This window comes from Diabrotica undecimpunctata, chromosome 1, assembly GCF_040954645.1.
Source record: "Diabrotica undecimpunctata isolate CICGRU chromosome 1, icDiaUnde3, whole genome shotgun sequence".
Lineage (NCBI taxonomy): Eukaryota > Metazoa > Arthropoda > Insecta > Coleoptera > Chrysomelidae > Diabrotica > Diabrotica undecimpunctata.
Window position 1 is genome coordinate 207,502,310 of NC_092803.1, and position 25,063 is coordinate 207,527,372.

The 25,063-nt window shown below is 33.8% G+C and overlaps 1 protein-coding gene across 1 annotated transcript; it reads left to right on the top strand.

The window, feature by feature from the left end:
* The first annotated feature begins 607 nt into the window (after window positions 1-607).
* Window positions 608-23,856, top strand: Traf-like (TNF-receptor-associated factor-like). The gene is made up of 5 exons (XM_072521075.1): window positions 608-987; window positions 5,067-5,370; window positions 13,202-14,058; window positions 17,568-17,720; window positions 20,486-23,856. Exons 1-5 carry the CDS (start codon window positions 910-912, stop codon window positions 20,678-20,680), a joined length of 1,587 nt encoding a protein of 528 aa, XP_072377176.1. The 5' UTR covers window positions 608-909; the 3' UTR covers window positions 20,681-23,856.
* The last annotated feature ends 1,207 nt before the right edge of the window (window positions 23,857-25,063 follow it).

A 25,063-nucleotide genomic window follows, 5' to 3' on the forward strand; every position in this document is an offset into this window, starting at 1 on the left:
GAGACTGATTGGTCTGTATCTTTCCAGGTCTGCTATATCTCCCTTCTTGTGTAAGAGTACAGTTATTGAATTATTTCACTTTGTTGGGATATTTTGATTCCATAGGCATAGATTAAAGAGCTTTTGAATTTTGGTTATCAGTACTGAGCCTCCTATCTTTATCGCTTCTGTGACGACACCGTCCTCCCCCGGAGTTTTGTTATTCTTCATCTTTTTTAGAGCCTTGTAAATTTCGTCCAAGGAAATTTCTGGGATATCTTCGGAACCCTGATTTTGAACCTTCCTCTGCTGATATTCAACTATATCTAGAGTCGATTGGTTGCTATTCGCTATGGTCGAATAATTTATAGTAGGATATAAATTATGGTATTCATAGATATTCCATGGAATAAAAATATCACAAAGAAAAAACATTTAATGTACCCATATAAAACTTAAATAAAAAACATTTAACTGAATTTATTTTGCATCCTTTCCACCGCTAATAAGGTACGACTATGACAATATCGATTTTAAAAGCTACTTAATTTTAAATGTAGGTATAAGGTTTCATAAAGATAAACGAAGATAATGTTACACTTGTTGTCGTACTCCCTCTATATGACATCATATTGTATTTTAAATTTTAAACTCTGTTGCAAATATGTCAGATATTTCGAAAAATAATTCGGCAGGCTACTTGGAATACCTTACAATACTTGGGTAAATTACTGATCTAGACGAAAACTTTGTAGATTACGAATTTAGTACGTTTGAGCTTCAACTAGCAAGGTCTGCGTGCGCGTTTTTAATCTAATCTAGTGTTTGATGTATGAACCATCCTTGTTTTATTTTCGAACCGTAAATGTGTATCACCTTCTCTGACTGATAATAGTGAATAATGTGATATGATAACAATACCGAACAAATATGGAAAATAATCGTAGGGCTACACCAAAATACACCTGCTACTTTTGTAATAAAACCCTTGAAAATGAAACGGAGGTGGTAAGTATCATAATATATATTTATTTTGTGATAAATAATATAAACATGTACTAAAAATTTCTCTTTATGTCTGTATTACCTGATGTATATGATTTAAAGACCTGATAATCTATTAAATCCATTATTGCATTCTATTATATCATTTCTTTTGGTCAAATATTCTTTACCTTTATATTCTGTTATTCAATTCTTCTGTTCATTGTACCTCATCTTTTTGTAGTAGGTACCCTCCTTTTTGTATTGCACTATGTTTAGATGCAGCATCTTCTATTTTATTATATTGGCTTTTTGTCCCAGTAGATATTTTCTCTATTTCTTGTATCATTTTTATATGTAAGACTATGTTGTTCAATATTTTCAATAAAGTTATGAGAAACCTGAATTGAAATCTTTTTAGTCTTTAAAATGTACAAAAATGTCTCAAAATGATCCACACATTTTGCTGGTAGTACCTGAAGAAAATGTTGGCTAAAGGCTTTTCTAGAACTTTCGAAGCACTGTTTAAATGAGTTGTTTTGAGGTACATCCATAATATTTTAGTAGAGTCCTCAGCCAAGATATTTATCTTTTTTCGAGACTTCTGTCCACATTTTGCTTTGGATTTTGGATTATGAGCCACAAGATGCCGTATTAATATATATCGTGTTTCAGTTAGTTTTGATGCTCTTACTAACTTTCATAATTTCGTTACTTAATGTTGAGTGGGAATCCATACTCTTTTGTCTTCTTCTTAGCCTTCTATTACCCATTTTTGGACACAGGCCTCTTCCAACTCCTTCCATCGAACATTATTCTCAGCAACATCCTTCCAATTTTGTTCTGGCTATTTTTTATTGTTATCAAATATCATGACAAGAAGTGTGTAGTGGCTATACACTTTGCTCCTCAAGCATTGAGATATTCTGCGGCTCCTAAGCATCCTACGGAGTTTTCCAAATCCTGCCCATGCCAGTCTTGCCCTTAGAGTGATTTCCTCACTTTGAAAAAAGAGAAAGAGATAGGCCCTACAAGAAGAAGATATTTATCTCATTTTCATTTATAGTTATACGTCTAGAGTAGTTTGTGTTTGTCATTGTTTTTAGTTGTGTCATATATATTTTCAGGCTTACGTATTGGGAGCTATCTGCGAGTTACTTCACTATAGTTTGTAATTCCTCGAATGTAGTCGCTATAATCACGATGTCGTCAACGAATCTGAGATGGTTTAACTTGTTGTCACTACCGTTGATGCCATATGTTAACCAATTTGTAGTTTGAAAACGTCTTCTAGGTCTAGATTAAACAGCTTTGGCGATATTACGTCGCCTTGTCGAACTACTCTCTTAATGGGGATGGGATTTGTATTATGGTCTAATTGTACTATTATAGTTGCGTTTTCATATATGTATATTATGTATTAGTTACACATTTACACGGTCGAACAACTAATAGAAAAAAGAATGGCCAAAAATAGATCTGTCCATCTGATCTTAAGAAGGCATATGACTCAATACCTAGAACCAAGCTATGGGAAGCAATGGAAGACATCGAAGTTCCACGAAGATTAATAAACGCGGTAAAAGCACTCTACAAGAATAACGAAGTAGCTATCAAAACGGGCAATAGAATATGCAGTCCATTTTAGACGACAAAGGGACTACTACAGGGTTGCTCCACATCCCCCACCCTGTTCAAAATATACCTGGAAAAAACCCTAAAACCATGGAAAAGGAAGTGCGAAGGAATGGGTATACCAGTAAGGAACGAATATCTATATACGCTAAGTTTTGCCGACGACCAAATAGTGATCGCACAAGACGAGGATGACCTCAGTTTTATGATGAGAAAACTGGAGCAGGAATATACAAAGAATGGGATGGAAATAAACACAACAATTATATAGCTTGTTCTATGGACCCATTCTATGGAATGTTAAATACATCAGCTCAATATTCAAGAAAGGGGATAAACGCAAATGCATTAATTAAATTGTGCTTTTTTAAATATTATCGATGAAATTCCACAAATGGTCGTCCTTTTTTGTTATTCTTTTCCCCTATTTTCTATACAGTGTATTTTTTTTTGTTTGCTACTGTTTGGGACACATTTATTTTTAACACAGCTTTTTATTTGGAGTTTATTTTTCTTCTTCTAGTATTAGCCGCATTAATGCGCCTATAGCTTTTGGTAAATCTACAAAGCATAGAAACATTTTACTTTGTTAGTTTTTTTTTTCATAACAACTCGGATGAGATGAGGATTTCCATGATCTAGACTAATGATATTCACTATATTGTTTCAATATCGGTCTGAAAATAGACTCAAATATTGTTTTTTAATTGGTCCTGTACCACAAATTTAGTGATTATTATCAGTTTTGCTATTTTTGGGCATATTTTGTCAAATCCTAGACTTTTTAAATTTTAATTTTCTAATGGTCAATTGTATTTCACTTTTTAAGATCTACAAACTTTTGTGACTGGCTGAGAGCAATATCGTCCCTACACTCATTAACTCATCTTTCATGTTGTAGATCAATTGCCCTTTTGTGTCTACATTTTTTGCATATTAAATTACTCTATTGGCTATTCGAATTTTAAGAAATAAACAACTATGTGATGAAAGTGAACCCGCATAGGTAAATTGCATAAAATATCTCTGAATATTTCGATTGCACTAGCTGTACTTGAATTCCATAAAAATTATCACTTAAACCATGTAAACTCTACAATTTGGAGAGATTACATCATGTCAAAAAGTCTAGATAAACTATAATCGATTGACAGATTCGGAAGATATAATTTATTTTGTAAATAAAACACTAAAATCCAAACAGTGATCTAAATCTTCACAGAATTTAATCGGAAACACTTGATAATGCTTTAATATCATAGTACGTTTCTCATAGTTTTTCAGACATGGGCGTTAACTAACGATAATGTAGAGAAGGTACTCTTAAAGCAGTATTTCCCAAACCTTTTTGCCCCGTAGATAATTTTTTCGTAAATCTTCGTAAAAATCTTGACGATAAACTAAACAAGGTGTTTTTCCATCTAAACATACGAACTTTATTAAACAAAATCAATATTTTCTTGAAGGTTTTAGGTTTATTTGAACAATGGCTTACTTCTTTAGCTTTCTGCATACTTAGAATAACACATTGCAGAAGCTAGTTTAAAAATCATGGGATTTTAACTCTTCCCTCTTTATATATTCTAGAAACTGCTTGCTTAATTTGTAAACACATACATGTTTTTCCAGCAAGACCTAATCATGACTAATCCACCAGAAATTCAACATTTGATGTATATTTACCAATCCCGTCCACTGAGTTAGTAAAGAAATCTATATTAAATTCGACAAAAAAATTATACAACCATCTACTTTTGCAACTTAAATCTACAACTTCTTCCGGTAAGTTCCGTAAATTGAGAAAAGCCTATCTATCTGAAAGACCATATTATTCAGTGGCATAGTTTCTTAATGAATAACTAAGAAATTACAGTACGTTTATGTACAAGTAACTAAACTCATTTTATATATATTTGGGTATCACATGCAGCAACTTAAACTTATTAGTTCTTAAGATTTTATTATGCAATTCGCAATTTAGTTAAATTTTGCAATGGATTGTATATTTTATTATCTTTTATTTTGTGATATTTACGATTTATGTAAGTTTAGTCAATTTTAATAGGTATTGTTATTTTGTTTGACTTTTTGTAAGCTTTGTCCATAAAATTGTACAATTTTCAGTAATAATAAAGCATATTTCTAGTTATTATTAATTATCCTATTAATTATCCTTATTTGCAATCAATCGTTTTCGAGTCGTGTGCTGCTCTCGCAGATAATACTGTATTGTTTGTTTGTTCCTTATGGCTGAAATTGTCGAACTTGTTGCACAAATTATTTTTTTAACGACGTACCCTCCTTAACTAAGTTGTATGGAATACCATGTTTATATATATTATTTACGTATGATACACCTTTCAAAAAGTCAATAACCCACCGTTTTTAGTTATTCTACACATATATTAACCAAATTATCCATCTTATCGCGTTTAAATAAATGTGTAAGCACATTGTTAATTCCGTAGGGTCATACATCAGTGTGCGGTAGCGTTTTGGTTCCATGCCCCAACAACTGCGGTGCTTACATTCAAAGAATGGCGTTGAAGAAACACAACGTCGAGTGCGTTAATAAAACCAATCATACGCTGCCTAAGCAAAAAGTGATGCGACAGCAGGTTCCAATGCAGCAAGTGCCGACACAGCAGATACATCTACAGCCGGTTCCCATACAGCCTAATCAAATACAGCAAACTACTTATCAACCAGTACCGAATTATATGGTGCATACAGATGCTAGAAATATGATAGCTACGAAACAGCTATCTAAAAGTGAGTATCTATTTTAATAACATTATGTATGAACTATTTTATTTAATAGTTGCGGTAAGAAATATAGTAGAACTCTCAAATTTGCACGTTTTGATAGTTCTGCTTTAAGATAAAGTGCGGCGGCGGGTTGTTCTGGTAATTACATACGTAATTAAAAATATTTATTTTTTGTTTGGGGATATACCGGTAAAGTAGGACATATCGTATGTTTTAAAATTAATTTTAAACATTTTTTATTTACATTTCACCTTAAAGGGACTCTCCGTCCTACTGCATGCTTGCATTCAGTGGCGCACCTAGAAGTTTTCAAGGGGGGGGCTAGGTTGAGCACCGAATTTTTTTTATGATACCTCCATGTGAGTCCTTAAAATTTGGGTTTTAGTTTAATTTAAAGTACTACAGATAGCAGTGTCAAAGGTTCAGTTATCTGTTATCCTGCCTACCAACTAAAATCACTCTCGCCTACTTGTGAGCAGTTCGCAGTTGACTTTCGCAAGTATCGTACTCCGAAAATGAGATGGCCGCTGTAAGGTTGACGACATTTTTGAAACACACCTTTCTCTTATCTAGATCTTATCTCTGTCATTGTTCCGGTTAGTGTTTCATAGGTATGAACCTTGAATTCATACCTATTTCTCTATACATTCTGTTTCTCTCCACTGTACATCTATTACATTATTGTGTGTGTAACAATGTTGGAAAATTCGCAGTATAGGCATTTATTTGTTTTTGTGCCAGGGGGAAGGGGGGCTAACCCCCAAAACCCCCCTGGGTGCGCTACAGTTGCATTGATAATATAATATGTGGAATAGCTTTTGTAATTACCCTTGTTATTGTTAGAACTATCGATACTTAAACAACTTTATAAAAACAGAATTAAATCTTAAATTAACGTAAGTATACAGTTGAAATTTTTTAAGATTCAGCAAAAAATGCAATCATATTCCCGCTCTTTTTTTATTTATTTTAAAAACACAAATTCTAAAAATATAAAAACTTTTTTAAAGTAAGAGTCTTTTTATTTTCCAAAAAAAAATATTTTTTTTTAGAAATTTTATTGTCTGTCAAACAAAGAAATCATCCTTAATTGCATTAGTAGTAGGCCACTGCATAATCTCTTCAAAAAATATCTTCAATCTTTTTTTATTAATTGGTAGTTTACCATCCGGATGGGCCAGAATTGCTGCTAAAAATGGTATTCTGTCACTTATTTTAAGTTTAAAGTTGTTAATGACAAAACCATTAATATATTCCGATACTGTTATAGTCCCTGGTTGGTTTGAAGAATAAAAATAATGGTAATAGTTTGAAATATGGAAAGTGATTTTTTTATCCTTTTCTTTTCTACCCATATTTTGAATTCCAAAGACGTTGTAGGTTAGTTGACATAAATAAACATTACCTTTATATAGCATTTTTCATATAAAAATGCTTGCACGTCATTCAAGATCTACGACGTCAGAACCCCACAGCGTTGCCAAAACATCAGAATAGTTAGTAAGTGAGGAATTTTTTAAATGTCATCTATTTGTCAAACTATTATATTAACAGTAAATGCACTTAGTTTTAATACTACTGCAATACACTAAAATACATAAGAAAACATTTTAATACAAATTTATATATTCTAAATTTTAAACTTACCTCTTTTAGGGCTTTAATAGTAAAGACGTCCCGCCATTATTTCTTGTTTAAAATAATCTATCTTATATGAAAGCTTATCAGCTTTCTACAGACTATTTATTTGTTTTGGCATAGCACAATCACAATACACAACAATAATTAGTTTTTAAAGCTATTAATCTAAATTTAATATGTATTTATAAATACAATTTATTCATGATTAAATGTGTATGATCAAATTGTGTAAGAAATCAAAACATAAACAAAATTCTTACTCTCAAAAAGCGGCAACACTTTATACACTTTTGCCACACGCTGAACTGTCAATAAAATTTGAAGTATTTCCGTATCAGTTGCGTACAATTGTCTCATCTATTTAATTAAAATTATTATTTTGTGGAATATTAGACTTACAGAGTTATTTCATAAAATTTATTTTATTAATAATAACAAATGTTTTTGGTTATTTAATCAATATAATTCTAAAATTTTCAATATAATGATGATTACATTTTTCTGATTATTACACCATGTTGACGCCTATGAAAGATCGAGCAGTTCCGTATGGGTTTCGTGTTATTAGCTGTGTTAGGAAAATTTGAACTCTAAGGTTGACGTTCTGGTAATTTTAAATATAAGTGACGTCACTTTATATAAATTGTGACGTGCAAGCATTTTTATATGAAAAATGCTGTAATTTTCATATTCTTCCCCACACAGCCTCGCTTTCTTAATAATTTCTGACTTGTGACAAATGTCAATATTGCTAAAAATTTACTCATGTTTTTTCTGAAAAGACCCGTTCATTTATATTTTAATTTTAACAAAAATTATTTGTAAATTTGGGATCTACACAAAAAATATAAAAATAACTTAGTTTAGAAATCATGTTGAAAGATCACTATGTTTCGCTTTAGTCTTCGATTTGGTAATGGCCTCATAAGGTTCGTTGCAAGATTATTAGGATGATCTTCAAGGCTCAGAGCATATTTTTGGGAGCAATTTGTGATCTCTTCTTTAACAGTCCTGACTTTAAGGTCAATCGTAATGAACAGATTAGGTACATGCCATGGTACATGTCATGTAATGTAATATAATGACGCGTAGGACTTTTGATTATAACCTCTCCGAGATATCTACATTAGACCTGGACTCTGATCCTCATAGCGGGATAACTCCCTACTGGTTTTATGATTGATTTATACACTAATATCTTATTATGTAGTTGTGATCTTTTACCTAGTAACCAATGAAGTCTGTTAAGCTTAAGGCCCAGTTGTTTTCTTTTCATGAATATATGTTTTTTCCATGTTAGCCGCCTGTCGAGATGCATACCCAGGTATTTGACATGATCTTTTCGTTGTTACACTTGGTTATTTAAAAACACTGGTGGGCGTGTGTTTTTTTTATTAGTAAATGAGATATGGATTGACTTGCTCTCGTTTACTTTTCTCTCCACTTTCTCAGTCAAATTTGTATTTTGTTAAGATTGGATTGTAGTAACTGTGAAGCAACGTTGGGGTTCAGGTGTGAAGCTAAAATTGCGTTGTCATCTGCGTACGTTTTAAACCGATGTGTACCGATCGTAATGTCTTACTAGGAAATGCCAGTCATGGAGGTAGGACTTGAGGATAAGGAAATAATTTAAGGGAGGACTTCTCTAAGCTTGTAGAGTAGACCAGTGTGCCCTTATCATGAACTTTATCAAAGGCTTGAGAAACATCCAAAAAGGCTGCTGAACAGCATTTCCCTTCTTCTAAAGCACGAATAAAATTACAGACTTTATGTATTTACGCAGTGGTGGCATGTTTATCTAAAGCAAAGCTGTTGGTAAGATATTAGTTGGATTTCTGCAAGAATTGGTTGTAATCTATCCAACAGTAGTTTTTCAAAAACTTTTGACATCATCCGTTGAGCTTCCGTTTTTGGATCGAAATCTGACAGTAAAATCGCTATATGTTTTGTGGCCACGCACAGGATACTTCCAACAATCTCATTGGTTCCCTGGAATCGATCTGCTCGTTTAATAAGTGTTGGACGAGTTCTTTTGTAAAAACCTCTTTTCTTTTGTTTCCCATTTATTATTTTTATATTTAATCAGCTGACGGTTGATATCTTTAACAGGCGTCACGGGTGCAATTGAACTACTTGATATTCTTGGTTTAGGTGGCAGCTCAGTCAAATTCACAGAACATGGTGGCTGTTCTGTGACTGCGTCACCTGACCTTGTGGTCTCTGTCACATCATTTTGTTCTCTTAAAATATATGTATTGTTATTGTTATTCTTAGTTTTTGCGGCATTTTTTACCTCCATGGAAATTTGTGGTAACTTTTAAGTTAGATAGTAAGATTTGAGTTTTACTTCTCAAGTCACAAATTAATTGATTTAGTAAATGAATGATCGTATTTTCCATGCCATCCCCACTATTTAAGGTTATCTTAGAATCACAACAAATCACACTCGTTTCATCTAAAATTTGAAGTTTACCGGCCCAATCCGGTGCCGTGCATAATTTATGGAATGCTTTTCAACACTTTACACACATATTATTGTGATTATTTTCTTAGTTTTGCAACAAGTTTTTTTTTTTAATATCCAATGTTTATTGCAATCTGTCTCATTATAAACAATAAGCAATATGTATAATATATGTACAATAACATAGTGGGAAGCTGCCCAGTGGCGAGCACCCAGGTAAAAGATAACATAAATATAATCTATGATATATCAACTAATTTAAACTTTCACTTAACAAACAGAGTTTAATACAGGTAAACATCACTGACACACATATGAGAATCACAAGGCAAAAATACAAATTAAGGAAAGATTTAGAAAACACCTGAATAGAAACTTGTTATTTCACCGCACCATGACATTATGTTCTATTTTTCCTGATTTACTAGAGGTCCAAAGGGTCTGGTCGTTTTAATCTTCTTACGTGTGAAATGTTGAGCAGATCCGTGGCCAGCGGATTTGGATGGCAGGATAGTCTGTTCTTGTATACAGAGTTTACAGCAGATATTGCTTCGCAAACTGTTGGTAGCTGTAAATCGTGGTGTAATCTGTGGTTCGTGATATACCAAGGGGCATTACAGATCTGGCGCAGTACTTTCGATTGGAAACGTTGAAGTTTTTGTATGTTGGTATTACTTGCTGTACCCCAGATTTGTGCTGCATATTGCCATACCGGTTTTAAAATACATTTATATATCAGAAGTTTGTTCTCCAGGCTAAGATTTGATTTTCGACTCATGTACCAATACATTTTCCTGTAGATTAAGCTGAGTTGAAGGCGTTTCTTCCAGATGTGGATGCCCCAATTAAGTTTGCTATCCAAATGGATTCGTAAGTATTTAACGACGTTATTAACTGGTAGTGGAGTGTTGTTTATAGAAACTGGTGGCGCGACACCTTTTTTTAAAGTAAACGTTATTTGTGTTGATTTTAAACTGTTAACTTGGACCCGCCACAGCTTAAGCCAGCTCTCTAGTTTAAGTAGGTGATTTTGTAATACCTGGACTGCTTCAGCTGCTGTAGAATTTGAAGCCATGATAACTGTGTCATCGGCATATGTAGCGATTGTTGTATTGGTCGTCGTTGGGAGATCTGATGTGAATATTAAGTAGACATTGAGAGACATCTAGAAATGCAGCAGTACAGTAATTTTTTTGTTCAAGCGAATTTCTGATAGTCTTTACCACCCTATGAATTTGTTCGATAGTACCATGTTGTTTCCTAAACCCAAACTGATAATTCGGTAAAACATTACTGTCATATAAAATAAGCTCCAGTCTTCTCAGAAAAAGCCGTTCAAATACTTTAGATATAATAGGCAACAAGCTAATAGGACGGTATGAAGATACTTCCATGTGATCCTTATTAGGTGTTGGAATCAGAACAATTTGAGCAACTTTCCATTGGAGTGAAAAATAACCTGTTTTTAATATTGAATTAAATATATAAGTAATTAAACTTACGCCTTCGTTGGGTAGATTTTTTAGTACTAAACTAGATATTAAGTCATATCCAGGTGACTTTTTAATTTCCAGATTATCAATTATTTCTTTGATTTCAGATTTCTTAACAGGTTTAATAGGTGGAGCCATTTGATATGGTGCATTTGCGACTTCATGGATAGCTTGTTCTTCTTCAACTGAGACTTTCCTCTGATGCGGTTGAAATACCTGGCATAGATGATTTGCAAAAGTATATGCTTTATCTATGTCAGTTTTAGCCCAAGTGCCATTTTGTTTCCTGATTGGCATATTCATTTGTTCGTTGTGTTTAAGTTTTTTTGTTAGTTTCCACAGCGAATAGTTTGTATCATCTGCAGGTGAGAGGTTCTTTAAATATTTGTTGATTCCACTGTCTTTATGTTGGATCAGTTTTCTTTTGAGTAGTCTGCAAGCTCTATTCAGCTTTGTTTTATCTTCTGGATGCCTAGTGAGCTGCCATATCTTTCGCAGTTTTCTTTTTTCCAATATGAGTGTATTTATGTGTGCAGGATAGGACTCGGAATTGTGTTTGTAATAAATTTCTGGGGTGGACGTCCAAGCAGCTTGCTGAATAACTGTAGTTAAGTGAGCAACTGCGTTTTCTATGTCACTATCACTTTTAAGAGGCAAGTTTAGATTGATGGATATTTTTATTTCTTCTCTATATCTGTTCCAGTTTGTTCTTTTATTAGATAGTGTTAAATGTTTAGAACAGTTATGAATTTGGCTTTGTAGATCTATGAAGAAAGGGGAATGATCTGATGAGAGGTCAAATGAAGGAGAAATTTGGAGGTAGGTATGTGATATTCCTTTTACTATAGCAAAATCAATAAGATCAGGAATTTTTTGTCTATCAGTAGGCCAATACGTAGGCTCTCCAGTAGAAAAAGGAATTAAATGATTCTCATTAATACTTTTTAATAATTCTCGTCCACGTGAGGTTACGATTCTGGAACTCCATTTATGATGTTTGGCATTATAATCTCCAGCAGAAATGAAACGGTGTCCTAGCATCTTAAAGTATTCAGTAAAATGATCAGCTTTAATTATTTTATTCGGTGGACAGTAAACAGCAGATAGAATAATCGAGCCTTGTGAATCTTCGACCGACACTGATGTGGCTTGGATGTTAACTTTACTAATTTTATTTGTTTCATGATGCTTAATGTTATTTCTTATAATAATTGCCGTATCTCCGTGGGCTTTACCTAATGGATGTTGAGTTACATAGGTTGAATATTTGGGAATATGGAAATGGCTCTTATTAGTCATGTGTGCTTCGGAAATAAACATAACATTTAGATTATGAGAGTAACTAAAGGCTTTAACCTCATGGAACTAAGTAATTAAGCCATTGGCATTCCAACAGCACATCTTTAGTTTAGTGTTGAAGGTTAAGCTTAGATATCAGAGAAATTATGAGATCAAACATCTTATCCATTCTTTCCATTAACTTATGTACTAGTAGTTCTAGATTATTTTGTATATGTTGAGGAGTTGTTGTTTCTATTATATGAGGAGTCTCATCTATGGTAGATGTATTTCTATTATCTCTTCCTGCAACAATTTTCGCATAGCTTGTAGTTGGTTGAGTGCTTGAGTTGCAACAAGTAAACTTGATTTTTTTACTCTTGCTGTCGCGATCATCCTTATCGGACGCCATCTTTTTGACTATGACTGTTCAACTGTTGATATGTATCTAAGATTATTACTATTAATTGCCACATACAGTTCCCTAGTAAGTGTGTTAAGCATTGTAGTCGCCTTCCGCAAGACTTCCCAAGTAAAACAGGTAAAAAGGGCGACATCAAACGTCGCTGCATTGTTCGCAGTTCTACAATATATGTTACCGTAACTATACATATAAAGTGCGACTCTTAAATATTAGTTTTTTTTTTAAATTTATATTATTTGTATTTATATTAGAAATATATTTAAATGAAAACAAAATGAAGAACCGCACATTCATATAGTAAGACATGGTGACATTATATAGATTCCGTACCAAATAGAATAGATATGCTGACATCTTAGCAAAGTGAGGTAAGATTCACCTTCCAGTATTGAAAAAGTGCACATGAAAGATAAATTATACACCGTATGACGTCCTTGAAGCAATAAACAACGTTTAATAAATATCTTTGAATGTTAGTTGTGATATTTTCATTGTTTTGCGTCGTACGCTAAATGAATAATTTTGTTGTTTTAGATACCAATGAGATACTAAAGAATGACAACAAGGAAGAACTCTATAAGCTCTCTAGAAAACTTGCCGATCTCGAAAGCCGCTTTCACTTCCAGCAAAAAAACCAAAATCAAACGTCTGTTTCGCTACAAAACTTCGAAAATTTAAAAACTGCCCAGCTACAGCTCAACTTAGATATAGAAAAGCTAAAATATCAAACTCAAATTGCGTACGATTGGAGAACGAAGACTGACACAATCATTAGTACTTTACGACTAAATATATCAAGTGTAGAGAATTATAAAAGGGACATCGATTCGAATTTGATGAGTTTACAGAACAGAATTATGCTTATGGAGAAATTGCAGGACCAAATTAGTTACCTGAAGGATAGTTTTCTACGGGAACAAGCTTATAACAGACAGGTGGATATGGATTTCAATGAAAAACTCGAAGAATTAAAGAAGTTGTTGGCTCAAGAGAACGCGAAGAGTGTGGCTATATTGGGAGATCTTAAAGATAGTGTAGATGGTTTGAGACAAGACATGGAAGGTGCTAAAGCCAGATTAGAGGATCAAGGAATTCAATTTACAAATATTATCTACGATTTAAGAGGGGTCGGCCAAATTGCAGCTGAAGCTAACAAGAAAATAGAGAAGTTAGAAGAAGATTTTACTGAATTAAAAAAGCAAATGACCCAGATGAAATTGGATATGGAGATTTTAGAGAGTTTGAGTGGTTCCAGCGATTTTAGACCAAAGCCCGGGAGATTGCTGTGGAAAATTACGGAAGTTGATACTAAGATGGTGCAAGCAAAACAGTCTAATAGTGTTATAAAAAGTCCTATATTCTTTACTCATGAATATGGGTATCGTGTTCGAGTGAGTATTTTTTTTTTCTTTTTTACAGATTTTTTGGACTTTATTTTTGCTTAAAACAATTTATTTCCTTATTTCCGATAAAATCTGATAAAAGATAATAGTACGAGATCGTACTGCAAGATCACTACGTTCAAAACGTTTCGTAATCTAGGGACTTAAGTATATTATTATTTTGTCGAAAACAGTGTCTCCCATTTAGTCTAAATTCCATATTTTCTCTTCTTCCTTGATCTATTAAGACAGATCTATGTCTTTTGTTTACTTACCTCAAAAACTATTTTAAAGTTAATAAATATAATGAAGTCTATTTAATAAATATAAAACAAAGTCATATTCACAAGACACAGAACACACCACGCCAATGCAGATATGGACGTTTGATGATGAAGAAACCGAACGAATAAACTATATATATCCCATTCCCACTCTTTCCAAAGACGTAAATATATATACCAGCGACGTGTTGGTAAGTTTACCGGTGTTTCAAAGTATTCAGCGAACTTGTTCAACTATTCGCTCGTGAATCGCACCGGTATGCAGAAAGTATATTGTTACGGGGGAAAAGTATATGGAACCTTTTTACTTTTCACTTAACCACATTGGCGGTATATACAGGGTGTTCCAAAAAGGTATATCATAAAAATTAAATCTTGCATTCCAGGAACAAAAATAAATTGATTGAATCCAACTTACCTTAGTACAAAAGTGTACACAAAAAAAGTTACAGCCCTTTGAAGTTACAAAATAAAAATTTCTTTTCTTGCATTATATCCTAAACTACTTGACATTTTGTAATAAAAATAGACACGTTACTTTCTTGTTCTGAAAACATTTTTCATACACAAGAAACAACAAAATCTAAGCGCACAGAAAAAATTTTTGGCCCCATCACTTTTTTCAAAAAACAGTTTTTATTGAGTTACGGCCCTTTTCATTAACCTTTAAAAAATTACGTGAAACTAAATAAATGGCTTATATGAATTAACAAGTACAAAAATGTCTATAACCTCTATAAATATGATATTACAATAAATGTTCAAAATGACCCCCATTTTCTTCAATACACATTCGGTATCGTTTTAATAAGGAAAACCGAATGCGCTGAAAAATCATATTTCTCTGAAGGAATTGATTTGCAGCTTCAAGTATTTTAACCCTCAATTTTTGTTCGTCCTCTATTGTTACAGAATATACTTTCTCTTTCATAAACCCCCAAAAACAAACGCCCATGGGGTTAAGACCTGAACTTCTGGGTGGCCAAGAAATAGGTGCGTCACGACCCCTTCCAATCCACCGACCAGAATACTGCCTGCAAAGGTATTCCCGGACTTCATTACTGTAATGCGGTGGAGCGCCATCTTGTAGAAACCACATATTTTGCTTTATTGTAATATTTACTTCTTCCAAATACTCTTAAATCGTTTGCCAAGAACTGCAAATAATTATCAACATTTAAATTGTTGGAAAGAAATACTGGGTCTATTAGATTGTTATCCACAATTCCTGCCCAAACAATAACTTTGAAAGTCCATTGGTGATTGAGTCGTTTTTTTTTGGCGTGAGGATTTTCGTCGACCCAAATGTGCTCGTTATGATGGTTTGTTATTTCATTTCTACTGAAGGTAGCCTCGCGGGAAACAAAATATTTCTAATAAAATTAATATTTCGAGTATTTTTCATTAACAACCAATCGTAAAATCCAATCCTTTTAGGATAATCTTCAACCAGTAACTCTTGAACCGTTGTTAAGTGATAGGGTTTTAGCAGCTGATCCTTCAAACTCCTCCAAACCCTTACGCGAGGAACATTTAGTTGAGCAGCTATTATCTTTATACTTGTTCCAGGGACTTCTTCAATGATTTCTAAAAGATCTTCATCAGTTGCATCCATTATTGGACGACCACTGTTGCCAGCAACTTGCGGTTGAAATGTGCCCGTTTCCCGTAAACGACAATCAATGGTCAGAAATAATCGTCTATCAGGTGTATTTCGATTGGGGTGTTTTACTGCATAACGCCTTGCGGCTGCTGCACTATTTCCTTGACATTCACCTACGATATTGCCGATAGTTTATAAAAATCCTAATGTAATCTGATCCAACTTACTCAAAGTTAAATGCATATCTGCCATTTCCTGAAATGTGTAGGTCATTGTAATATCAAAATTTTTAATATTAATCTTATTCACACAATAAATAATAGCTTCAACTATTTTTGTAATTATTGTATCCGTAAAAACTAGTTGTAATTTTAGGGCCAACTAGGGAAAAACTGGATTTTCGAAAAAGTGATAGGACGCAAAAAAGTTTTAAAAATAATGTGTTAAACTAATGATGCCACAAAATTCATTTGACTTGCACGTACTCAAAAGTTTGGGGGATTTGGGGCTGCAAATCTCCCTTAAAATTTTTCTGTGCGCTTAGATTTTGTTGTTTCTTTTGTACGAAAAATTCTTTCAGAACAAGAAAGTAACGTGTCCATTTTTATTACAAAATGTCAAGTAGTTTATGAGATAATGCAAAAAAACAATTTTTATTTTGTAACTTCAAAGGGCTGTAACTTTTTTGTGTTCACTTTTGTACTAAGGTAAGTTGGATTCAATCAATTTATTTTTGTCCCCGGAATGCGTGATTTAATTGATGACATATCTTTTTGAAACACCCTGTATAAGTATACACAATAAAAATGACCCTGGAAAGTACCGATAAGTATTAACTTCTGACATGTAGTATCGCCGCTGTTAGCTCTCAGTTAAATTTCTAAATAAGTCACCTTTAGTTTAAAATTTTTATAGTATAGTGTCAGTTGTGTGAGTTTTTAAAGCCTGCGTCAATAGATAGTATTAATCTAATGCATATTATTACAATACACAAACCAGTGTCATTGCGATAAGTAAAATAACTCTATGTTCTTCTTCTTCAAGTGCCCTCTCCGCTACGGAGTTTGGCAATCATCATTGCTATTCGTATCTTTGAAGCTGTTGCTCTAAATAATTGGTTAGATGTGCACTGGAACCAGTCTCTTAAATTACGCAGCCAAGATATACATCGTCTCCCCACGCTTCGTTTGCCCTGAATCTTTCCTTGGATAATTAACTGGAGCAATCGGTACTTTTTCCCTCTCATCACATGACCAAAATATTCCAACTTTCTTCTCTTGATGGTGATCAACAGCTCCCGTTCTTTGTTCATTCTTCGAAGAACTTCACTATTTGTTACTTTGTCCAAGGTATTTGGACTTTTAACTCTATGTTACTTATCTTTAATAGCTCGCGTTTTTAACACTTGGCAACCCTAATTTGAGTCCATTTTTTCTTAGGAAACCTTATATCATCATATTAAAAAAATTAGCTTTAATTTTATATAAAAAACATGCATAGGTATATGTTATGTGAAGCGTTGTTTATGCAGTAAAAGTAGAGATCCTGCAGTGGAATCTTAGACTATAATAATTAGTTACGTAGTAATATTTTAGTTACCTAATATATATAATTTGCTTATATATTTTTAGATATTAATGTATATGAATGGACTAAAAAAGTGGAAAGATAGATATGCCCTGCTATGTGTACATGTCCTAAAGGGCGAATATGATATGGTTTTAAATTGGCCTTGTCATATTGAGGGATACGTAACGTTAAGGCCAATAAGTGACGCAGCCGCAGTAAGTATAATATATGTAGAAGAAAACTCACTTTAACAAAAATTTTTATCAACCCTTAACAGAGTGGAAGGTATTTTCGTTAAGATTTCTTAAGCGAGACAAATTTAAAGGTGTGATCTTTCGTCTTACGTTGATTAAAGTAGAATGTGGATAATTAAAATGATTTTAATTCCTTTCCGTCGATAATTGTCTTTTAACAGTAGTTTCTTGAAGGGTGTTGGAGGTAAGCGTTTACAAAAAGCTTGAGAATGGCACGTAACAATAAGTAATACTAAAACGACGAGGATTAAGTAAACAATATCTCGTCACAGTAGGTATTTAAATAAAAACGATTACAAAATGGATAAAACAGTGTATTTCTCCTTCGATAGTGATAAGTCGACCGTTCTATAACTTTATTTGCCCGAGCCCGATCGTCAAAACTCTCTCGAAGATTACCCGATAGGGGTTTAACGTTAAATACGAGGTATTAAGGTGTATTATGGTATAGTGTAGGATTATTCTTTCTGTATCACTGTAGAGTTCTTTAATGACACTTATTATTTTTTATAATATTCATATTTCCTGTAGTGCTTTTCATATGACCGTATGACAATTTTTAAACGTGTCGTAGGCTCTCTTGAAGTCCACAATGCATATGAACAGAAGAGAATTACTGCGACTGTTCTACCATTACTCGAAGTGTGTTAATTTGGTCTATGCATAATCGGTGCAATTATTAATATAATTTCAAAGTTTTTTTTTTATTTAGCACCCCAATGTATTTACAATCTGTAATAAAATTAGAATAAGTAAATTGTGTGACAATTTTTAACAATATACATATTGTAGAAAATTGTCCATTGCAATTTCCTGTATATTCTTGGCACTAAAATAGTGTCACGTATGTCTTAGCGTTTGGTTGTTCTTCTGCTTCTAGATTCTATTGGGCTTTTGCGACTACCTCGTTGCTACCAGAACAACAATCAGAGAGATATATCAAAATATGCGTTTTTAACAGACACAAGCAGGTCTGAGAGAAAAGCATCTGTTGCTACCGGTAGTCAACTGTCGAGAGGATCCGCAGTATTTTTCGGAACCACTATAAGAGAAAGAGCTGTGAAAACGTCCGTTCGCGTTGGACACAGCTAGGAGAGAGAGGGTTTTTTTGTTTTGCTATTGTAAAACTGTCTGTATGTCTAAAGGGGTGGGGTTGAAATGGAAATAGGAACTACCAAGGGTTGGACTAAGGTAATGATTTTTAATATTGAGGTTGAGAATTATAGGAATTAATACAGCGAAAAATATAACATGGTTTTTCGTATGTGAAAAATTGAACAATCGGTTTGTCTGAAGCCGGCTTTTTCCTTCCTTTATTGGTTCCACAATGTTTGGCAATCGGTTGTTTATTATTATTGCTGTTACTTTAATTCTGGTATTCAGAAGTGTGATTCCTCTCCAATTTTCGAAATATCTTTTGTCACCCTTTTTTATTAAAAAAGGAATATTTATTAAATGTCCGTTTTCTATTATTTGAAAAACTTTTCTCTCCAGGCCCTTTGTCTTTTAACAAATCTGGTGGAATATTGTCAGGGCCAGCTGTTTGTGTGCTTTCAGTTATTCCCATATTTCTCATGTCTTTATCGATGTTATCAAGGAACTTGTTCTGCGTTTTTCCAGCTGAGTTATTTTGTTCCATCCGCATTACAAATCCTATCCACCTCTGAGGTCCTATCTAAATATGTTTTACGATATCAGGTTTCTGGTATATTCTATAAAGTTCGAAGTTGTATTGTCTTCTCCACACTCCATTGTCATTCACTGCTCCATAGATTCGCCTTAGTACTTTTCTTTCGAAACATCCAACATGTTTTCATTATTTTTTGTTAGAGTCCAACTCCCTGAACCATATGTTAGGACTGGGCGTATATAATTGTGGACTCGATGTAATTGTGGATTTAAGGAGGAGATTGAGCCCAAAATAGGATCTGTTGGCCGTGCAAATTCTGCGGTTTATCTCTGCGGTAGTATTATTTTTAGTGTTAAGGAACGCTCCAAGGTATACAAATTCGTTCACTGCTTCGATGACGTCGTTTTCTATAACGAGTGGTCGTAGGATTTGTGGTTGTGCGCTTATTTTCATATACTTCGTTTTGTTGGTGTTTATTATTAAACCCATTTTTGTAGCTGATTCTTATAATGCTACATAAGCCGCTGGTACAGCGTTTTTCCTTCTTCCCACAATATTGATACAATTAGCATAGGCCAGGATTTGAACTGATTTATTATATATTGAACCAGTGGTTGTGATTTGTGACATACGTATTACTTTTTTCAGAGCCAGATGGAACAGTATACAGGAGAGCTTTCAGTTTTTCTCCATTGCTATTTCTTGTATTGTTGGTTCATTGGTGTTAATTCTTGGTTTGTTGACATTGGGTTTTATTTTTGTGCGTCTTCTGGTAGTGCTACGACTGCACTTAGAGATTCACTGAAATATTCATGCCATATTTCGTCTTGTTTCTTTGGGAATGTTATATCTTTACCTGTATTCCTATTTACAAATTGGTTGGTGGGTAGCATATCTTTTGTTGGATAGTTATTTAATGACATATAATTGTTTCATGTCTTGTTGTTCATCGGCGAACCAAGAGTCATGAGCAAGAGTCTCTGCCCATTTTCTTTTGTTTTTTTTTGCTGCTTTCTTGGCAACTTTATTCGCTTCATATATTATGCTTTACTTTACTGTAAATGTAATAAAATGTATTTTAATATTTTTGTTTCAGGTAAAACCCTTCACAAAACTCATAACGGCCAAAAGACAAGAAGGCAACGAGGAATGCGAAGAACCCCAAGAGTCTTCCTCGTGTTATATCTTCATTCCTCATACAACATTATTTAAGAATAATTATGTTAAGGACGACACAATTTTCATCGATATTAAAATTAAAGAAACCAATAAATTGGAAACTAGTTTATAGGATAGGCTTATATAAATGCGGAGTATGTACCTGATGTATATTTAATATTTGACTTAAAAATTTGCCTGCTTTATTCTAAGACACACAGACTATATAGTGTAATTAGAACAATTTTATAAAGAGAAAGGCAGCAATGTAACCATCATCATCATCATCATCACAAGTCTATCATAAGTGGTTGGTTATGGACCTTGGCCTGCTCACAAAGAAGTCGCCACACCTGTAGATTCCTGGCAACATTCTGGCAATATATTTGGTTTTTTCCTTGTTTACCACAAGTCCTAATTCACTTGTCGCGTCCGCAAGCCTTGTTAAACACTGTACCATGTCTATCATACTTCTGCCCACTATAACAATCTCGTCAGCGAACGCGAGAATTTTGCGTCGATCTATTAAAAATAGTTTCATTCATTCTAATATTTAATTGTCTGATTGCCTTTTCCAAGGTAATATTAAAGAGGAGATACGCCAGCGTGCCCCTCTGTCTTAGACCATTATTAATGTCAAAGAACGTAGAGTTTTCTCCTTCAATTCTAACGCATGAGCTTACGTTTTGCATTATTAGTTGGGTCAACTTAACTAACTTAAGTAGGATTCCGAACTCTATCATTGCATTATATAATTCATTTCTTTGCACACTGTCATAGGCTGCTTTGAAGTCGACGAAGAGATGGTATGTATCTATGTTATATTCTAGTGACTTTTCTAAAATCTGCCTATGTGCTTGAATTTGATGTGTAGTTGACTTTCCAGTTCCAGCAGTAATTCTACATTGATATTGACCAACAATATCCTTTGTAAAATGATTAAGTTTTTCAAACAATACATTGCCTAAGATTTTAAACGCAGATCTAACAGAGTAATGCCTCTATAATTCTTACATTCCAGTTGATCACCCTTTTTATGCAACAGACATGTTATTTCCTTTAGCCACTCTTCTGGTACCAATTCATTTTGCCATATAAGTACTATTCGTTCATGGATTGCTGCAAAAACTTGATTATCACCTTTTTTTTATACATTTCCGAACATATTTGATCGATTCCTGAGGCTTTATTGTCTTTGAGTTTTAGGATAGCATTTGACACTTCTCTTGTTGGATCTTCACCTAACTGGACTGTGTAGTTGACGTTATAGATTTTGTTGATTGTCTATGTTGTAACCTCCTTCAATATCTTTGTGTGTTTTTACAAATTTTTAATCTTGGTTTAAATTCTCGACAGCTATTATTTAAGGATTTGTAGTATTTCCTCCTTTCGCTATTTTCTCACTATTTCCTATTTATTCACTACTAGAAATAGTGATCACTATCTATTTTTGCTCCTCTAAAGACCTAACATGTTAGTTACATTAAAGCAATGTAACCGAAGTTGCAAAATTACTCTTTCAAAAAAATATCCACTTTGGCTATCTCTAATATATATCTATCTCTGCTGATGACAGCTGAAGTATTTCTAGTTAATAACTACGGTAATAAAATTACTTTCAATTTGGGTATAATGATTTTACCGGGAAGGAGAAAAAGAAGTTACGATTTTGAGAAACGTGCTGAAACAAGACGAATGACAACTGGACACTGGACATTTTCCCTTTCTGTGAGTGCCAATCCATTACCGAATGTAGGCAACCAGCATTGCTATTCTTAGTATATTGGTAATAGCAGCGAATAAAATATGTAGTATTTGTTTGAAACCATGACCTCAGGTTCTTTATCCAGCAGATTTTTTGTTATGACGCCTTCTTCCTGATATTTTTCTTGTAATATTAGTTTTAATATTTCATATGTTGTCTTCTATTTAAATATGAATAGAATAAATTATGGAAAAATTATAGAAAGTGAATGTAGTGTGAATTAAACTCACAGTCTCTATTTACTTAACCTTTATTTATTTTCACAAGAAGGAGACCAGTCTCTACATTCATGTAAGACTTTATTAGGCTGGCATTATTTGTGTATGCCCCAGCTTTATGCCTTGACATTTCATAATTAGGGCTCTTTGTGCTGCAGAATTTTTAATTCTTTGGAACGTTGTGGCTTTTTGACTTCTCTAGGAAAGATATCTAGGCCGCTATGTGTTTCGCTTAAATACCTTACTGCGCTTCTTGTATTTGGTAAAAAAAAAACGTAGAAATCAGATCGCAACTAAACTGTCGAATAAGACCCCGCAAACTTTTATGCGCACATCACGTAGTTTAGCGAAGCACATAGCAGTCTAGATATACAGTTCTATACATATATATCTGGTGTTGAACTAATCTGAACGTCATCAAAACAACGGTTTGTCTAAAATCCAAACGTATTCAACACAGACTTAAATCCGGAAAACCACAGATACTGAAAAAGTAAAATAAATTAACAAAACAAGTAAATATACTACCGTATTGAGAATTTCTTAAAAGAAGTAGAGCTATCGTACTATAAAAAAACCCTATTGTAGCACTCGACAAAAGCACTTCGTAGGCAATTACCAAGTAACTAATACTGGTACTGTCACGAATGAACTCGGTTGACGATATTACTATACACTTTTATTTAATAATTTCACAATCCGTCCCTTCCTGTGAATTATATTATTTAAATATCATGTTTGTGAAAACCTGGTTAAAAGTAGTGTGCAACTTCCAGTAAACATAACCCACCTACTGTCACTGAATCAGAAATCAATGTACGAACTCATATGTAATCACTTATATCACGAATATATAATATAAATTTGTTAAAATCAAGTTTTAATTTATAAATATAGCATAAATCGTTCAAAAATATGTGGCAAAAAGTTTCCATGTCAAATACACTCTCATCATGATTATCAACCCTTTAACTCTCCCATTATACCACTAGTGTAACTGTATCTGCTATCTTCTGGGCCTCCAGTATATAAGAAACTTAACAGGACCATGTTATACTTTAATTTTCTATTATTCCCCTGGTTTTAGCCAAGGTATAACTCATTTTATTCAGGCTGAGTCGACCTGGGATAAAAATATCTAAATGTTTTTGCCGGCGCTCTCAGACACTCTACCGCCTACCCAATCCGCATTTATATTTTCAGGATACGTATTTTATTATTGTTTTAAATATTTATTGTTGACACCAAATGTTTATAAATTTGTTATATAAATAGGAAGAAATGTATTATTTGTAAAATATATGTTTAACAAAGATACTATGTTTATTGGCAGTGTTTTTTATGGTGCTATATCTTGAAATTTGTGTTGTATTTAATAAAAAAGAACGATGAGAAGATGCACAACACACACACAACAATTTTTGCTGAACCCCAGGTCCGAGTGACGTGTGTGTTCCAATGGAACAGAGGGACCCACATGTCCGAAGATCAAACCGGTCACACTCCGTAATGGAGTGACATCTATCTGACCCCTAAGGTCTAACCAACTATCCCTCCCCATCACAGGATATAATGAATGAGGAGGCTTTGTACTGAAAGTTACTTTGGATGTCCTGGGTAATGGGACATCCTCTATTTTACTTTATGTGCTTTAGCCACCTGATTTTAGGGGTAGCTGGAAGACCCTTTTCTCCCTATAAATGACTGAAGTTAATTTTTATATGACTTTGGACTTGTGTCCCAAAATGTGTATTTCGGACAGCGAGTCACCGACCTAAGCCAGTGACTCCCTGCCCGGATTGTGTGTGCTCGGTCACTCAGTCGCCGAATTGGCAAAATAATTTTTGGTCTCCTCGTCGGCTGAGCGACCAAAGGGATGATGAGAAGATGAATGACCTTCGGATGTTTATACTTACCGCATTGTTTAATCGTACTGGATCTAAAAAATCTTAGTTTTATATATAGCGTACCTATTTAAGTAAGAGTAATAATATTTCATTGGGTTTAATACATTTATTTAAACATGCTTTTTAACAAAGTATCCAAGAATCAACAATGTCCCAAAACCCCTGTTCTAACAATGATCTTGACAAGTAGTGACAACTGACAAAGAGTCTCCATACATTGTGCCTAGAGCCCCGTGACCGTAATCATAACCTACTGATATGACATCTTTCCCCTTACATTTGATAGTCCTTAAAACGCACTGGAGGCCTTTTGATTCTAGCACTAGTTCTATTTTCAGCATTCATCTGGGAGGTTGAAGGTTCCTCTACTCCACAACTCTGATTCCCAGATGAGGAGTTTAATGATCTATCATTATGTGCGAAATCAGTATTCTTCTTAATTTCCGCTTTAACTAGGGAAGGCCTCAAGTGATAACTGTTTCGCCTGACCACTTCCCCATTTTCTTTCTGCACTAAATAAGATCTGGGTGCCTCATCTATTTTTTCCAGAATTTTACCTGGTCTCCATTCTCTACCCTCTCTGACACCCACATTCTCTCCTGGCACTATTTCTCTTCTTACCTTGG

Coding starts and splice junctions, on each gene's coding strand:
- Traf-like (XM_072521075.1), top strand. CDS start 910: ATGGAAAATAATCGTAGGGCTACACCAAAATACACCTGCTACTTTTGT. Junction 988..5,066: donor TTGAAAATGAAACGGAGGTG/GTAAGTATCATA, acceptor TTAATTCCGTAG/GGTCATACATCAGTGTGCGG. Junction 5,371..13,201: donor TACGAAACAGCTATCTAAAA/GTGAGTATCTAT, acceptor TTGTTGTTTTAG/ATACCAATGAGATACTAAAG.